The sequence below is a fragment of the Cotesia glomerata genome, linkage group LG1, assembly GCF_020080835.1.
Source record: "Cotesia glomerata isolate CgM1 linkage group LG1, MPM_Cglom_v2.3, whole genome shotgun sequence".
Lineage (NCBI taxonomy): Eukaryota > Metazoa > Arthropoda > Insecta > Hymenoptera > Braconidae > Cotesia > Cotesia glomerata.
In genome coordinates, this window is record NC_058158.1 from 5942291 (window position 1) to 5961054 (window position 18764).

At 28.6% G+C, this 18764-nt stretch overlaps 3 protein-coding genes and 1 long non-coding RNA gene across 9 annotated transcripts in view; 1 reads left to right on the top strand and 3 right to left on the bottom strand.

The window, feature by feature from the left end:
- LOC123275029 (odorant receptor 83a-like) lies at positions 1-8262 on the bottom strand. 2 transcript variants are annotated; one of them, XM_044742902.1, is made up of 12 exons: positions 7920-8262; positions 7493-7689; positions 7174-7396; positions 6953-7065; positions 6521-6620; positions 4207-4403; positions 3914-4136; positions 821-933; positions 650-749; positions 479-589; positions 246-401; positions 1-173 (listed from the first exon to the last, which is right to left on the bottom strand). In XM_044742902.1, the coding sequence occupies exons 1-12, from the start codon at positions 8202-8204 to the stop codon at positions 123-125; spliced, it is 1869 nt and encodes a 622-aa protein (XP_044598837.1). In that variant the 5' UTR covers positions 8205-8262; the 3' UTR covers positions 1-122. The 2 variants fall into 2 exon arrangements, with proteins under 2 accessions (XP_044598837.1, XP_044598838.1); XM_044742903.1 differs by lacking the exons at positions 1-173; positions 246-401; positions 479-589; positions 650-749; positions 821-933 and adding exons at positions 2834-3009; positions 3082-3237; positions 3314-3424; positions 3485-3584; positions 3711-3823 and having other exon boundaries at positions 7920-8258.
- LOC123275030 (sensory neuron membrane protein 2-like) overlaps positions 5235-18764 on the top strand; it is a 20316-nt gene continuing 6786 nt past the window's right edge. Inside the window, exons 1-4 of one of the 5 annotated variants that reach the window (XM_044742907.1) lie at positions 8436-8550; positions 8627-8750; positions 14377-14509; positions 14586-14709. The gene's annotated coding sequence lies outside the window, so the exon portion shown is untranslated. Of the gene's footprint in view, positions 5712-8435; positions 8551-8626; positions 8751-14376; positions 14510-14585; positions 14710-18649; positions 18754-18764 lie in introns of those variants that run through there. The other 4 variants (XM_044742909.1, XM_044742908.1, XM_044742905.1 and 1 more) reach the window with 4 other exon arrangements.
- Positions 11901-18630, bottom strand: LOC123273691. The gene is made up of 12 exons (XM_044741167.1): positions 18125-18630; positions 17558-17754; positions 17258-17487; positions 15018-15169; positions 13878-14270; positions 13450-13646; positions 13083-13353; positions 12908-13020; positions 12576-12675; positions 12405-12515; positions 12179-12331; positions 11901-12103 (listed from the first exon to the last, which is right to left on the bottom strand). Exons 1-12 carry the CDS (start codon positions 18407-18409, stop codon positions 12053-12055), a joined length of 2253 nt encoding a protein of 750 aa, XP_044597102.1. The 5' UTR covers positions 18410-18630; the 3' UTR covers positions 11901-12052.
- LOC123275034 lies at positions 14830-15908 on the bottom strand. Its single transcript, XR_006511610.1, has 4 exons — positions 15739-15908; positions 15539-15638; positions 15018-15467; positions 14830-14951 (listed from the first exon to the last, which is right to left on the bottom strand). It is a non-coding gene; the product is annotated as an uncharacterized LOC123275034 (long non-coding RNA).

An 18764-nucleotide genomic window follows, 5' to 3' on the forward strand; every position in this document is an offset into this window, starting at 1 on the left:
AACAATTAACATATTTATTTTTTACGTTATTATATATTTTAATTTTTAACAATAATAAAATTTGGGACTGTAGTTCCGATGGCTGCATAAAATCATAAGATTGGAATTGAATAATTTCCAAATTATGTAAAACTCCTCAAAAGCGTGAAGTAGCTCATTGTCGTTTGGATGACCTAATACAATTATAAAAAAATAAAATACTCAACAATCCGTATTTGATTTTGTACAGTAATATTGAACAATACCTTGGCCATTTGCTCACGATTTAAAATAAGAATACCGTACGCTGTAAAAGTATGTTCTTTACTTGCACGCATCATTATCATCATAAGCATTTTTTTGAGTTTTTTACTACTATTGACCCACTCAGAATTATAAATAGACTGTCTAATACTTGCAGTCTTCAATCAAATTTAGTTTATTATAAACAATCCTTTCTTTCAACTCTACGGTCAACTATATTGCTCATGATAAATACCATTTCTGTCGCCGTGTGTGAGAAATTACAATACATTATTATTTGTACAAAAAGTGCGATTGCATGGACGAAGCTTTTTATCACTATCGGCCAATTTCCTTCTGATATTCCCTAAAGTAATAAATGTTTATTTTTGAAATAGGTAAGTCTATTACTTTAAAGGAATATTACCTTATCTACAACGATGACACACAAACATAGATCCAGTCCGTTCATTACTATCGTAAAAAATGCAATAGGACTATAGAAGGACTCAACTTTTTCACAAATTCTGTAGGAAAATAAATGTCATTTCAATTTTATTGGCATCATAACGTTAAAAATTTCATCTTAATTACTTACACTAACAAATGGCGATGTTTATCGACCAGTTTTGCCAAATGTCGAATTTTATTGTGATCATTGTCATCAGTATCAATACATTGGTTCACATTACTAAAATCATCAGCCAAAACCTAAAAAGATAGAAATAATTCAACACGCAGTCTCAAATTATAATTTTTTTTAACAAAATTGATTAATTAGTTTTAATATATTTTACCAAAAAATTAATAGAGATGTGTGTCATTAGTTGAATATAGAGAGCATCACATATCGCATAACAAACAACCAAATAAATTATAACTTGTTCGTACACTAACAATAATGTATATCGACTGACCGTTTCATACGTGAAAGGATATGTTAGTGGAGTAACAACTACTGAAAAATCAAATGTACTGTTTGATTGTCCCAATGAATTCATCCAGTAAGTAAAAATTATGCTGCAGTTAGAAAAAAAAAATTGTTTTTTAATAAATACGTTAATCCGATCTTAAATTATAGTATTTGAAAAAAAAAAAAACTATTTTTGTTTTCAGTTAAAATCATTGATGATCTTACATTAAAGGCTTCAATACAAAAGCTGCACCAATAATTATAATCGTAGACATGTAATAGTAACGCACGTGTTTTGATGATTTTATTAGTCTGTTTATTTTACTTAGTAGGTTTGGCTTGGTTTGATTATAACTCCATAAGGTTAAAAAATCACGTACGATCGTGAATAGATCATGTTTATAAAACCATAATGTGAAGCCCTTAAATTAAATTTTGTCAGTATTTAAAACTTATGATTGTCGATAATCATGATTTTCTTATATGAAATCTAATAATTTTAGCAATAAATATTTATTAATTAATTAAATTATGTATCTAATTTTAAAAAACTGAATACTTAAAAAAAAAATTAACTAAATATTTAATAATTAAAAAAAGTCTTTCCGTCAATTCTTATTTTTTACGTAAAAAAATAATGATAATAATACTATAATGAAGAAGACAACAAACCTTTACAACACTCATCGTCATAGCGAATAAAAGTGGTATTATTTCGGCAATGAAAAGCATGTCACACTCAACGGCATACAAGGTGTAAAAAGAAAAGATAACAAATGAACTATGTAATACAAATCCAATAATAAAAATAATTGTTTCAACTAAACTTTCTTCATGATAAATATTATTAAATGCATCACGCAATTGTTTTCCCATTATTTTGAAAATAAATATTTCCATTGTCCAAATACTTTCAAACGCTATTCTATTGACATGGCTTTCATTTACTTTTTTGTTAAACATATTTCGTGGATTAATCTCATGTAAACAACTGTCGATCGAAATAAGACATAAGGAAATGACCGAAGAACAGCAGTTATGTTTGCATTTTGGTTTCCTTAGAAACAAATTACTAAAAATTGAACTTAATTTCAAAATTGACTTTGCATTATTAACCATAAGAAAATTACATTTGCTAGGAAGTACAACAATGAAAAGATATTTTCTGCTAGAGAATGCATTAATTTTGGATTAGTATTGTCGTCGCGATGGCTAGAGCTTTTCGCTACCGGGGTTTGCCTGGGTGATGGGCAGCAGTAGAAAGACAATTGTCGAGGCAAAAACATCGATAGCTTTTACACGATGGTTTTAAATAATATTTACTACGATACATTATAAATTTTTAATAGTTTTAATTCTTTTTTTTTTTTTTTTGATAAAATTTATTAATTTACTTAAGATAATACTTTAAAAAATTTATTCCAATAACAAAACGAACAAGAGTTTTAAAGTTTTTAATAGAAATTTAATTCATGCATATTTTCCCTGGAGGTATTAGTAGGGTAAGTCATATCTTATCGTCATATACTTACGCTACTTATTTAGTATTGTATTTTCATCATTTTCATTGTATTGATTGAAAAGATATAAATAATATGATTTCTATCAATTTAGGATCTAGTCTTATATTACGAAAAAAGTCTAAAGCTTGCAAAGAAAAAAATATAATACTAATGATTAAGTATGATAAGCCGTCAATTAAAAATTAACATATTGAATTTTTTACTGTATTATACATTATATTTTTTAACAATAACAAAATTTGGGACTGTAGTACCGATGGCTGTATAAAATCATAAGATCTGAATTGAATCATTTACAAATTATGTAAAACTCCTCAAAAGCGTAAAGTAGCTCATCGTAGTCTGGATGACCTAATTCAATTACAAAAAAATTAATTAGTCAACAATACGTATTTCATAGTGTACAGTAAAATTGAACAATACCTTAGCCATTTGCTCACGATTTAAAACAAGAATACCGTACGCTGTAAATTTGTATTCTTTGCTCGTACGCATCATTATCATCATAATCATTTTTTTAAATTTGTTACTATTGTTGACCCACTCGGAATTGTAAATAGAGTTTTCAATACTTGCAGTCTTCAATAAAATAACTTCATTATAAACAATCCTTTCTTTCAACTCTACGGTCAATTATATTGCTCACGATAAATACCATTTCTGTTGCGATATGCGAGAAATTACAGTAAATGATTATTTGTACAAAAAGTGCGACTGCATGGACGAAGCATTTGATCACTATAGGCCAGTTTCCTTCTGATATTTCCTAATAAAATAAATACTTAGTTATGAAGCAGATAATTTTATCAATGTAAATGAATCTTACCTTGTCGATAACAATGACACATAAACATAGATCTAACCCATTCATTACTATCGTGAAGAACACAATAGGATTATAGAAAGACTCAACTTTTTCACATATTCTGTGCGAAAATAAATATTATGTCAATGGTTTAATTGATTATTAGTTTAACTTCTTCTTACACTGAAGCCGCTAAATTTACTGCTATTGATTCGATAATGTTCAAATTTTCTTTGCAATTACTTACACTAACATCTGCCGATGTTTATCGACCAGTTTTACCATATGTTCAATCTTACTGTCATCATTGTCATCAGAGTCAACGCATTGGTTCACATTATTAAAATCATCAGCCAAAACCTAAAAAGAAAAAAATAATTCAACACTTGCAGTCTCAAATTATATATTTTTTTTTAACAAAATTGATTAATTAGTTTCAATATATTTTACCAAAAAATTAATAGAGATATGTGTCATTAGTTGAATGTAGAGAGCATCGCATATCACATAACAAACGGCGAAATAATTTACAAATTCTTCGTACAATAGCAATAGTGAATATCGACTGACCGTTTGATACGTGAAAGGATACGCAAGTGGATAAACAACAACTGAAAAATCAAATGTACTGTTTGACTGTCCTGATGAACTCACACAGCAAGTAAAAATCATACTGCAGATGGAAAAAAAAATCATTATTTGAAAAAAAAATTTTTTTTTATCTAAAACATTAATGATCTTACATTAAAGGTCGCAATCCAAAAGATGTACCAATTAATATAACTGTAAACATGTAATAATAACGCACTCGCTTTGAGGATTTCATTAGGTTGTTAATATTATTTAATAGGTTCGTTTTTGTTTGATTATAATTCCATAAGGTTAAAAAATCTCGTATAATTGTGAATAGATCATGTCTATAAAACCACAATGTTAAGCCCTTAAATTAAATTTTATAAGTGTTCAATTATTATGATAGTCGATAACCATAATTTTCTTGTGTAAATTTTAAAAATTTTAACCAGAAAAAAAATTATCTTGAATCAAGAAAAAAATTCTTAAACCAAGAAAATAATTTCAAAGAGTATCATTGTTTTGGATCGAAACGAAAAACTCTTGAATCAAGTGAAATTTTTTTAAACCAAGAGAAATTTCTTAGCTTAAGAATTTTTCTACTCGAATCAAGAAAATGAAATTCTTCAAAATTATTTACTTGATTGCAGTAATTTTTTTTTTCTGAGTAGGAATAAACATTTATTAATCAAACACTGATTCTAATTTGTAAAAAACTTGATTTTCATTGTACAGAGAAACAAATTAACTCAATATTTAATAATTAGAAAATTTATTTTCGAAAATTCTTCGATTTCGCATAAAAAAATAAATATAATTGTACTAAACTGAAAATTGTGACAAACCTTTATGATATTCATCGATATACCAAATAAAAGTGGTATTATTTCGGCAATGAAAAGCATGTCACACTCAACGGCATACAGGGTGTAAAAAGAAAAAATAACAAATAAACTGTGTAATACAAATCCAATAATGAAAATAATTGTTTCAATTAAACTTTCTTCATGATAAGTATCATTAAATGCATCACGCAATGGTTTTCCTATCATTTTAAAAACAAATATTTCCATTGACCACATTTCTTCAAAGGGTATTTTATTGACATTACTTTCGTTTACTTTTCTCTTAAACATTTTTCGTGGATTAGTCTCATGCAAGCAACTATCGATCGAAATGACATAAGAGAATGACCGGAAAACAGTCGCAATGTTTGCATTTTGGTTTCCTTGGAAACAAATTACTGAAAATTAAACTTAATTCCAAAATTGACTTTGCATTATTAACCATAAGAAAATTACATTTGCTAAGAAGTACAACAATAGACAGATACTTTCTGCTAGAAAAGGCATTAATTTTAAATGAGTATTGTCGTCGCGATGACTAGAGATTGTCCTCATCGGGACTTCAGTGGGTGATAGGCAGGAGTTGTAAGACAACTGTTGACGCATAAACATCACCAGTTTTTACACGACGGCTGCTAATAATATTTCATACTATTTACATTGTTGATTTTGACTATGTGATAATATAAACTTTATTATTTTTCAGATGAACGACTTTAACTTGTATTGGTCGATCAATTTTTGACAATACTTGAAGAAATTTAGTTCAACAATAATACAAACTGGGATTCAAAATTTTTTAATGGTTTTTTTTCCAGAAGTATTAAAAGGTAAGTTATTAATTTTTTTAACATATAAGTAAACTGCTATTAATTTATTCTAGATAGTTAAAAAATTATAAAAAAGTTCACTTAAGTCAAAATTATTGTTTGAGGTTGTTGAGAAAAAAACAAAATTAGTGATAGTAATTATAAAATATATTAATTTGTCAATCAACAATTAATAAATATTTTTTCTCACGATAAATTCTATGTTTCAACAAGTAGATAATCTAAGACTGCAATTCCAATGGCTTTGATAGTTATAGCATTCCAATTGGATATTATAAAAATTATGTGAAACTCCGCAAAAGGGTGAAGTAGCTCATTGTTGTCTGGATAACCTAATCGAATTAAAAAAAAAAAATTTAACAATAAAAAATCGATACCTCACAGTATACAGTAACATTGAACATTACCGCCGATAACTGCTCACGATTTAGATCAAAAACACCGTACGCCGTAAACGTATATTCTTTGCTCGCATACAGTATCATCAAAATCATTTTTTTAAATTTCTTACTACAATTGACCCACTCAGAATCATAAATAGAGTTTTCAATACTTGCAGTCTTGAATAAAATAATTTTATTAAAAAAAAAAAAAACTGTTTTTATAACATCACAGTCAATTGTATTTCTGATAAATACCATTTCTGTCGCTGTATGTGAGAAATTACAGTATATAAGTAACTGTACAATAATAGCGACTGTAAGGATGAAACCCTTTATTACTAAAGCCCAATTTCCGTCTGAAAATCCCTAATAAATTTTTATACATGACATAACTCGAAAAAGTTTATCATTGTAAATAAGTCTTACCTTATCTAAAACAATGACAGAGAAACATAGATTCAGTCCGTTTATTATTATCGTAAATAATACGATAGGATTGTAGACAGATTCAACTTTTTGACATATTCTGTACGCAAACAAATATTATGTTAAAGTTTTATTTTTTTAATCGTGATTTAGATTTTACTTACACTAGCTGATAGGAGAATTTATTTATTTAAAAAAAACTCATTTATTTGGAAAAAATTTATGTATTAATTAAATATAATTAATTGTTTTTTTAACTTTTGATACATATTTGTTTTTTTTTTTAATTTTGTACATTTATTAATTATTAATAAATATTTATTAAATGATTAAATATTAATAAAATTATTTGTTAACAATTAATAAAGTTTGTCAAGTATTAAAAAATTCTTCTATTAGTAAAGTATTAAAAATTATTTTGCATTTACTTACACTAACATATGACGATGTTTATTAACCAATTTCACCATATTTTTAATCTGTTTATTATCATTGACGTCATTATCAATACATTGACTTGCATTTTTAAAGTCATCAGCCAAAACCTAAAAAGACATCATTTGTATTAAATATTTTTTTTCGATCCAACGATTACAGTATCTTACCGTAATTCCTAGAACTAAAACAACTAGCTGTAAAAAGTAATCAATTACCAGAAAGTTAATAGAGATATGTGTCATAAGTTGGATGTAAAGAGCATCACATATCAAACAACAGGCAGCTGAGTAATTTACCAACTCTTCATACAATATCAGTAACGAGTACTTAGCGATTGTTTGATATTCAAAAGGATACTGCAGTGGATAAACAATTATTGGAAAGTCAAATGTACTATTTGATTGTTCTGATAAGCTTGCCCAGTACGTAGAGACTATGCTGCAGTTATTGAAGAAGAAAATTCAACAGTTAATATGCATATAAGTAGTGTCAATAAATTAAGAAAAATTTAATCAAGAAGTTTGATGTTCTCACATTATAGGCCGCAATGCATATGCTACGAAGCACATTGTGACTGTAGACATATAATAATAACGAAATTTTTTAGATGTTATTAGTAGTTTATTAATTTTATTGAGTAAGTCTGTTTTTGTTTTATTGTAGTTCCATAATGTATAAAAATGGCGTAAAACTGTGAATAAATCGCGTCTATGAAGCCACAATGCTGCGCTCTTTAAATTGGGAATTTTTATTAATATTTAATTAATGATCACTGATTTTTTTTCATGAAATCTAAGAATCGTATCAACAATTTTTAATGTAACTGCATTGAAAAAACTTTACTCAATGTTTATTATATAATTATAAAAAAAAATTAATCGTCAATTCTTAGATTTTGCTCGAAAGTTAATGATTATAATAAAATAAATAAAAAAATATCGAAATAAAAATTATGACAAACCTTCACTACTATTGTTGACACACTAAATAATGGAGGAATTAATTCTGCAAGAAAAAACATATTGCACTCAACAACAAACAATGTGTATAATGAAATAACAACAAATGAACTGTGTAAAAAAAGGCAGACAAAGAAAGTGTCAATTAATTTTTCTTCATAATTCTTTTCACTAAATGCATTATGCAAAGATTTTCCTATTCTATTAAAAAAAAATATCTCTAGAGCCCAAATTTTCGTAAAGGGCATTTCATTGGCATGACTATCTTTTACTTTACTCTTAAACATTTTCCGTGGATAAGTTTTATGCAAAGAAGGGTCGATCGAAATACGACATGGGGAAATAACCGTACAATAGTAGTAATGTTTGTATTTTAGTTTCCTAGGAAACTAATTATTGAAAATTGAACTTAATTTCAAAATTGACTTTGCAATATTAATGATAAGAAAATTACACTTTTCAGAAAATTTAACATTGTATCATATCGTCTTGCAGGTGACGCATTAATTTTAAATATTGAGAGTATTGTCGTCGCGATGACTAGAGCTTGTCGGTAACGGGGCTCCTGAGGGTGAAAGGCAGCAATAGAAAGATAACTGCCGGAGCGTAAACATCGATAGCTTCTACATAAGGGTTACTAATAAAACTTTATACTATTCGCATAGAGTGCTCTCTTTGATAACATTCTTATAACTTTTCTTTTGTTTAGAAGAGAACATCGACATTACTTGTCTAATCAATCAATCATTGATAATATCTCAAGGAATTTAGAACCGTCATTCAATGAAAATATTAATTATTATTGGTGTATTTTTTTTTGAAAGGATTGAAGGGTGAGTTATTAATTATTCTCACACATTAGTGGTTCAATAATTTATTCATAAATTCTTAGGAAAGTTATTTATAAAAAATATTGTTATTTTTTATTTAATATTTATAAATAGTATATTACACTACGAGGGCAGAAAGTTGAGATTCCTGGACTGCGCGCCATGATGCCCGAGGCGAAACCGAGTGTGTGTGTGTGTGTGTATGTACACTGATAGAAGGATTTCTTAACATTTAAGAAGATTTCTTTGTATTTAAGAAATCATTTCTTAGTAGGGGAGAAGGGGGTCAATTGAACCAAAAAAAGTTTAGTAATTTTTTACTATTCGAATTAAAACTAAATAATAAATTTTTTTTTCTTGGAATGATAGTTTATTAAGTCTACTATCATTATCAATACATAAATTAGTTAATAAATAACGTGAATTTTTAAAAATTATTAATTTATCCAAACGCGTCGAATGGTTCAATTGACCCCCGCTCGGGGGGCAATTGAACCACTGCGCGGGCTCATGTTAACCAACGACATTTAGAACTCAAACCCCAACTTTTAATAAAAAACATATTAATTGTTACTTTCTAATATTACTGTTGCACATTTTTTAATACACATATATTATATTTAATAAATTAAAAATCGATTTTAAAAATAATTTTAATTACAAATTGAGTTTATCAAATTGTTAGGTTATTTCCTAAGTATTTTTCACGTCGAGTCAAGATGCGCGCGCATGTCCCATGCTTCTCCGTATGGTTCAATCGTCCCCGGGACTGCTGGTTCAATTGACCCCGTATAATTTTAAAACAATTAATAGTAAATAATAAATAAATAAACCATTCTATCACTATAAACAAAGTTGAGGATTATAAAATATAAGTATATACAACTACTATAATTCAAATTTTATCAATTAATTCAAAAATTTAAATATTATTAAACAATTTGTCACCAGCCGAAAAGAAAGTTTGCATGCCTAAAAATAAGAAAATCTCAATTTTTCAAAATTTATCGATCACAATGATTTCAAATTTTGATCATATCCGAGTTTAACATATTAGAATCTAATTCTAAGAGCATGAAGCGTTTTTTCAATTTTTTCGATTTTTTAAGTCGAGTGGTTCAATTGCCCCGTGGTTCATTTGACCCCCTTCTCCCCTATTTAAAAAATATTTCTTTGTATTTAAGAAATATTTCTTAAATACAAAGAAATATATATATTTCTTAAATACTAAAAAATATTTCTTAAATACAAAGAAATATTTTTTAAATACTAAGAAATGATGTTTAAGAAATGATTTCTTAAATACAAAGAAATCTTCTTAAATGTTAAGAAATCCTTCTATCAGTGTATATTTTTTTTTTATATAGAGGAGGTCAAATACATTTACGTATACCAGGACGAGATGTTTGTCCTGGGTATGTCGGACTCGGAAGTCAATATTATTGACAACAATACCGAGTAAACATCCTCCTCTCTCTTTCCCCATAGATGTTACGGGGAAGACTGGATCGGGACCGCGTTAGCATTACTTCAATCCAGTCCGTGTTGCGTCTCAAGACGGTTGCTCCTAGTTACTAGTCTCTTTCTGCGATTTTTTCCTTTAAAAGACGCTGCGCATAGACTGCGACAGCTGACCAGTTATCTTCTTTTTTTATCATGCAGGTTACTAAGCTCTCAGGGGAGAGCGTGGTGCCAATAGTTTCATCAGTACTGTTTTTGTAGTCCTTCCACTGGTCACACTCAAAGAACGTGTACTCGACGTTGTCAATTTTGTCTGGGCAGTATTTGCACGTTGGTGTGATGTGCAGTCCCATCTTAAAAAGATAGGCATAGTGTGTGTGTGTGTGTGTGTGTGTGTGTGTGTGTGTGTGTGTGTGTGTGTGTGTGGATGTAAACCTCTTATAACTTTTGAACGGCTTGACTGATTTGATTGTGGTTAGTGCCATTCGAAAGGGCTTGACCAAACTTAGATTTTGTATATATTTTGGAACGCTTCGGACCGGTAGATTTTGAGAAATCGCAAAAAAACTACAAAAAAAATTTTTTCAAAAGTGGTTTTTTTGGAATTACTATTAAACGGCTTTACCGATAAATTCCAAAAACTTATCAGCTCTTAACATCAAAAAACCACGTCGATCGCCGCCAATCCGGTCAAAATCGGTTGATTCGTTCGTGAGTTATCGTTGACGAAAAAAAATCAAAAAAAGGGTTTTTTCGTAATTACTCCAAAGTTTTCCACTCTGTCAATATGAACTTAAAAATTTTTCATGAAGCTTAAAAAACTGCGTCGACTGCCTCTAACCACGTGGAAATCGGTTCATTCATTCAAAAGTTATCGCGATTTAAAAATTAAAAAAATAGTTTTATCAAATTTCTATCAAACTTTTGAGCTCGAAGAGCTCAAATGCATACAAAAGCTATTTTTTTGAGCTCGGAGAGCTCAAAATAATATACAAATTGTATTTATGAGCTCAAAGAGCTCTAAAACGTTATAAGTGCAATTTCAAGTGTTAAGGTATAGTGTTAAGGTATAGAATTAGCGGGAAGTTGCAGGGATGGCCTTCAGGGTCAACCGTTTTCCTAATTTTTTTTTTTTATTTTTTTCAAATATCTCCTAATTGGCTGAACCAATCGACCCCAAAAACTAAGCAGCTCTTAAACTTGAAAACCCGCATCGATCACCACCTAGAGCGTCAGAATCAGTTGAAGCGTTCGTGAGATATCGTTGTCGAAAAAAATCGAAAAAAGTATTTTTTTGTAATTACTCCGAAATTTTTCATCAGATCAATTTTTTTTGTACTAAATTTTTTATTGAGCTCAAAAAACTACATCGATCGTCACCAACCGCGTGAAAATCGGTTGATTTATTCAAAAGTAACAGCAGTTTAAAAATTAAAAGAATCGTGTTTCATCGAATGTCGATAAGACTTTTGAGCTCGAAGAGCTCAAAAACGTCATAAGTGCAATTTCAAGCGGCTAGGTATGGAATTAGCGAGAAATTGCAGGGATGGTCTTCAGGCTCAACCGTTTTTCTAGTTTTTTTTACTTATAAGTAAACTGCTATTAATTTATTCCAGATAATTAAAAAACTATAAGAAAGTTCACTTAAGTGAAAATTATTTTTTAAGGCTATTGAGAAAAAAACAAAATTAATGATAGTAATTATAAAATATATTAATTTGTCAATCAACAATGAACAAATATTTTTTCTCACGATAAATTCCATATTCCAACAATTAGATAATCTAAGACTGCAATTCCAATGGCTTTGATAGTTACAGCATTCCAATTGGATATTATAAAAATTATGTGAAACTCCTCAAAAGGGTGAAGTAGCTCATTGTTGTCTGGATAACCTAATCAAATTAACAAAAAAAAATTTAACAATAAAAAATCGATACCTCACAGTATACAGTAACATTGAACATTACCGCCGATAACTGCTCACGATTTAGATCAAAAACACCGTACGCCGTAAACGTATATCCTTTGCTTGCATGCATTATCATCAAAATCATTTTTTTCAATTTCTCGCTACTATTGACCCACTCGGAATCATAAATAGAGTTTTCAATACTTGCAGTCTTAAATAAAATACTTTTATTAAAAAAAAACTGTTTTTATAACGTCACAGTCAATTATATTGCTGATAAATACCATTTCTGACGCTGTATGTGAGAAATTACAGTATATAAGTAACTGTACAAAAATAGCGACTGTAAGGGTGGAACCCTTTGCTACTAAAGCCCAATTCCCGTCTGAAAATCCCTAATAAATTTTTATACATGGAATGACACGGAAAAGTTTATCATTGTAAATAAGTCTTACCTTATCTAAAACAATGACACAGAAACATAGATCCAGTCCGTTTATTATTATCGTAAAGAACACAATAGGATTATAGATAGATTCAATTTTTTTACATATTCTGTACGCAAACGAATAGTATTTTAAAAGTTTAATTTTTAATCGTGATTTATATTTTAAGTACACTGATAGGAGAATTTATTAATTGTTATAAAATTCATTTATTTGAAAACAATTTATGTATTAATTAAATATAGTTCATTGTTTTCATAACTTTTGATACATATTTATTTTTTTTAAGTATGGTTAATTTATTAACTAATAATATTAAAAATTATTTTGCAATTACTTACACTAACATATGACGATGTTTATTAACCAATTTCACCATATTTTTAATCTGTTTGTTATCATTGTCGTCATTGTCAATACATTGACTTGTATTTTTAAAGTCATCAGCCAAAACCTAAAAAGACTTCAATTGTAATAAATATTTTTTTTTTCGATTCAACGATTACAGTATCTTACCGTAATTCCTAAAACTAAAACAACTAGCTGTAAAAAGTAATCAATTACCAGAAAGTTAATAGAGATATGTGTCATTAATTGGATGTAAAGAGCATCACATATCAAACAACAAGCAGCTGAGTAATTTACCAACTCTTCGTACAATATCAATAACGAGTACCGAGCGATTGTTTGATACTCAAAAGGATACTGCAGTGGATAAACAATAATTGGAAAGTCAAATGTGCTATTTGATTGTTCTGATAAGCTTGCCCAGTACGTAGAGACTATGCTGCAGTTATTGAAGAAGAAAATTCAACAGTTAATATGCATATAAGAAGTGTCAATAAATTAAGAAAAATTTAATCAAGAAGTTTGATGATCTCACATTATAGGCCGCAATGCATACGCCGCGGTGCTCATTATGATTGTGGACATATAATAATAACGAAATTTTTTAGATGTTGTTAGTAGTTTATTAATTTTATTGAGTAAGTCTGTTTTTGTTTTATTATAGTTCCATAGTGTATAAAAATCGCGTAAAACTGTGAATAAATCGCGTCTATGAAGCCACAATGCTGCGCTCTTTAAATTGAGAATTTTCATTAATATTTAATTAATGATCATTGATTTTTTTTTCATGAAATCTAAGAATTGTATCAACAATTTTTAATGTAACTGCATTGAAAAAACTTTACTCAATGTTTATTATATAATTATAAAAAAAAATTAATCGTCAATTCTTAGATTTCGCTTGAAAGATAATGATTATAATAAAATAAATAAAAGAATACCGAAATAAAAGTTTTGACAAACCTTGACTACTATTATTGACACACCGAATAATGGAGGAATTAATTCTGCAAGGAAAAGCATATCGCACTCAACAACAAACAATGTATATAATGAAATAACAATAAATGAACTGTGTAAAAAAAAATCAAGGAAGAAAAAGAAAGTTTCAATTAATTTTTCTTTATAATTCTCTTCACTAAATGCATCACGTAATGATTTTCCTATTCTATTAAAAAAAAATATCTCTAGAGTCCAAATTTTTTTAAAAGACATTTCATTGACATGACTTTCTTTTACTTTCCTCTTAAACATTTTCCGTGGATAAGTCTTATGCAAAGAAGGGTCGATCGAAATACGACATGGGGAAATAACCGGACAATAGTAGTAATGTTTGTATTTTAGTTTCCTAGGAAACTAATTATTGAAAATTGAACTTAATTTCAAAATTGACTTTGCAATATTAACCATAAGCAAATTACACTTTTCAGAAAATTTAACATTGTATCATATCGTCTTGCAGGTGACGCATTAATTTTAAATGAGTATTGTCGTCGCGATGACTAGAGCTTGTCGGTACCGGGGCTCCTGAGGGTGAAAGGCAGCAATAGAAAGATAACTGCCGGAGCGTAAACATCGATAGCTTCTACATAAGGGTTACTAATAAAACTTTATACTATTCGCATAGAGTGCTCTTTTTGATAAAATTTTTATAACTTTTCTTTTGTTTAGAAGAGAACATCGACATTACTTGTCTAATCAATCAATCATTGATAATATCTCAAGGAATTTAGAACCGTCATTCAATGACAATATTAATTATTATTGGTGTATTTTTTTTTGAAAGGATTGAAGGGTGAGTTATTAATTCTTCTCACACATTAGTGGTTCAATAATTTATTCATAAATTCTTAGGCAGGTTATTTATAAGAAATATTATTTTTTATTCAAATTTATTAAAATAGTTTTTGAAGTTTGTTTCTTTATAAAAAGAATAAATATTTTTATTGTTTTAACTAAAGTGTCTTTTACGCAGCAGAAAGATCGTCATGAGAAGCTTCTTAAGAGTGTCAAATAGCCAAGAGTCCGTTTGATGATCTAAATAAAATAGTTAAAAAATTTAATTAATACATTTAATCTATATTATGATTATTCTACACTTACTTGAGTCATATGCGGCCTATTTAGATCAAACACACCATAAGCAGAAAATTTGAACCGTTTGTTTGCTCTTATCATTATCATAATCAACATTTTTACTAGTTTTACGTCGTAATCTTCCCATTTCAAGCCATAAATAGAATCACTCAATTTTACTGTCTTTACAAAATTTTTTTTTGTTAATAATCATAGAAATAAACAAGAATATACGCTTAAAAAAATTAACTCGATCCAAAATGATAAATCTCTTAAAAATGATGTTTTTGATTTGAAATTTCTTCTATTGGATCAACTTATTATTCTTTTATTAGTTTAGTACAAAATGAGCCTAATTTTAGATACCATTTCCGTCGCTTGATGTGAATAATTACAATAAATAGTTATTTGTATAAAAAGAGTGGATGCATGAGCGAGGTTTCTTCCTACTTTTGACCAATGGCCGCTTGAAAACTCCTATGAAAAAAAAATTTTTTTTTATTACAAAATTTTTATAATTTAATCATCAATAAATCAATAAATCTTACTTTATCTGAAGTAAATATACAGCAACAAAGATCCAAGCCATTCAACAATAATGTGAATGTAAAAATAGGTCGGTACAAAGTATTAATTTTGTAGAATATTCTAACAAAAATTATTGAGGGAATAAAAATTATTTGAATATTAAAATTTAGAGTAAAAATTTGATTGCGAATATAGTGTTGTTAATTTTAATTGTACTTACGACAGTATGTAACGGTGCCGTTCAACTATTCGGGTGATAAAATCTTGGACATTATAATTGTATTTAGTACTACGAAATCGATTTAAACTACGTATGTCATCGCTTAGTACCTACACAGAAAAAAAAATTAGGAAAACCGATTTTCACGCGGTTGGTGACGATCGATGTAGTTTTTTGAGCTCAATAAAAAATTTAGTACAAAAAAAATTGATCTGATGAAAAATTTCGGAGTAATTACAAAAAAATACTTTTTTCGATTTTTTTCGACAACGATATCTCACGAACGCTTCAACTGATTCTGACGCTCTAGGTGGTGATCGATGCGGGTTTTCAAGGTTAAGAGCTGCTTAGTTTTTGGGGTCGATTGGTTGAGCCAATTCGGAGATATTTGAAAAAAATAAAAAAAAAAAATTAGGAAAACGGTTGACCCTGAAGGCCATCCCTGCAACTTCCCGCCAATTCTATACCTAAACCCTTGAAGTTGCACTTATCACATTTTTGAGCTCTTCGAGCTCATAAATACAATTTGTGTGTTATTCTGAGCTCTCCGTGCTCAAAAAAATAGCTTTTGTATGATTTTGAGCTCTTCGAGCTCAAAATTTTGATGGAAGTTTGATAAAACACTATTTTTTGAATTTTCAAATCGCAATAACTTTTGAATGAATGAACCGATTTTCACGCGGTTGGTGGCATTCAACGCAGTTTTTTAATTTTCATGAAGAATTTTCAAGTTTAAATTGATAGAACGAAAAATTTCGGAGTAATTCCGAAAAAACACTTTTTTCGGTTTCTTTCGTCAACGATAACTCACGAACGAATCGACCGATTTTGACCGGACTGGCAGCGATCGACGTGGTTTTTTTATCTTAAGAGCTGATTAGTTTTTGGAATTGATCGGTAGAGCCGTTTAAAAGTTATTCCAAAAAAACCACTTAAAAAAAATTTCTTTTTGTAGTTTTTTTGCGATTTCTCAAAATCTAACGGTCCGAATCATTCCAAAGTATATACAAAATCTAAGTTTGGTCAAGCCCTATCGAATGGCACCAACCGCGATCAAATCGGTCAAGCCGTTTAAAAGTTATAAGAGGTTTACATACATCCACACACACACACACACACACACACACGCACGCACGCTCACACATACAGATATACAGACACCATCGCGGGAATAGTCAGGGAAGCTTTCTGGGACCTCGAAACGTCGAGATTCGATGAAAACTTGATTTTCGTAAAACGGGGTGAAAACAATAACTTCCCGATTTTTGAAAATCTTCGATTTTCTTAGCGGGAAGTTAAAAATTAACTTGATCCAAGAGAAAAATTCTTGAACCAAGAATATAATTTTGAAGAGGGTAATTGTCTCAAACCAAGAATATTGAGCTCTTCAAAAATATATACTTGATTCAAAAACCTTTTTTTTTTGTGTATAAAAACTTTTATTTTATGATTAGTTATCATTATCATTTGTTATTAATAATTTACGAGCCTTATAGTAATAATAAAAATAATTCCAAGCTTGCCATCAGATTTATACTAAGATTGGTGATTAGTTGAATGTAAAGAATATCACATGCTGTCCAAAATATCAACCCATAGTATACGATCCACTGTTCATACAGTATCAATAAAATATATTTATACATTGCGTCGGAGTCTAATGGATATTTTATTGGAAAAATAGTCATCGAATTATTAATGTAACTGCTTGCATTGAATAATATTTTCACATAATGGATCAATATTGTACTGTAATAAAAGGTAATTTTAATTTATCGCATCGATTATAATTATTAATTATTATGAGTAATTTTCTTACAAATACGGCCGTAAAGCGTAAGAAAAACCAAGAGAAACTATTGCATAACAATAACACTTTATCATTATTTTAGATCTTTTTATAAAACCATTAATGTCACTTTTTGAAGTTAATTTTGTTTCAGAATAGCTCCAAAGATTGTGGAAATCTTTAATAATTTCTAATAGATTTCTTTGACAGATCCATAGCGCTGAAGCCTTTGTAAATTAGTAAAAGCTTATTATTACATTTACTTAAAAAATAATTTATTTGATTCGAGAATTTTTCATTTTGACTCAAGACAGTAAAACTCTTAAAAATGATTTTCTTAGTTTAAAATTTATTTTCTTGAATCAAGTGAATTTTTTTTTAGTGTTGAAATGAACAAAGAAAAGTTTAATAATCATTAAAAAAATTTCAATTTTATATCATCTATGTAGCTGCAAATACTTTGTAAATTTCATAATATGATAAATAAATAATATATCAAAACTGAGCTTTTTAACGATTCAATCATTGACATATTTTATCTAAAAATAATTTAATTATTGAGTTTAATAAACTATACATGTACATTTATTGACAAACCTTTATTATACTTAGTAAAACTGATAAAATAAGCGAAAAAACTTCAGCAGCATGATAAATATCATCAAACCTAACATCATTCAATGTGTTTATACAAATAAAAACAAATAAGTTTAAAATGGATACTCCCGAAATAAATTTAAACCAATCTAACAAACTTGGTTTACAATATCCACTGACGAGAGCATGGCTTAATGATATTCCGATTAATTTGAAAACAGCAAACTCAATGCTCCAAATTTCTTCGAACGTCATCACACTATTCTTTATTTTTTTGCTAAACATCTCGATGTTACTAATTCAGTTTTGATTAAAATTTTCAGGTATTTATTTTTATTACTTCTTGATTTTTCTCTATTTATTACTTTTAGCGTTTTTTCGATAGTTATCGACAAAAAATCGCACTGTAACGTAGTATTTACGTAAATATACTAAGAATAGTACTGAATTATCAAATCAATGTTCATAATAACACCAGTAGAACAGTGTTGCCATACATTACGATCGTTAAGCTGAACGCACTATTATTATTTGTACGGCTGTTTTTATCGTTAGTATAGAGCTCCAATGTGAAACTGACACGAGTGTCAAGTTACCTGTCACTATAATAACACCATTTTCTAACAGCAGTAAGAAATTA

Coding starts and splice junctions, on each gene's coding strand:
- LOC123275029 (XM_044742902.1), bottom strand. CDS start 8,204: ATGTTTAAGAGTAAAGTAAAAGATAGTCATGCCAATGAAATGCCCTTT. Junction 6,621..6,952: donor AAACATCGTCATATGTTAGT/GTAAGTAAATGC, acceptor GTTTGCGTACAG/AATATGTCAAAAAGTTGAAT. Junction 402..478: donor CACACACGGCGACAGAAATG/GTATTTATCATG, acceptor ATTTGATTGAAG/ACTGCAAGTATTAGACAGTC.
- LOC123273691 (XM_044741167.1), bottom strand. CDS start 18,409: ATGTTTAGCAAAAAAATAAAGAATAGTGTGATGACGTTCGAAGAAATT. Junction 17,755..18,124: donor TTTTACTAAGTATAATAAAG/GTTTGTCAATAA, acceptor TAATTTACAAAG/GCTTCAGCGCTATGGATCTG. Junction 17,488..17,557: donor TACGCTTTACGGCCGTATTT/GTAAGAAAATTA, acceptor CTTTTATTACAG/TACAATATTGATCCATTATG.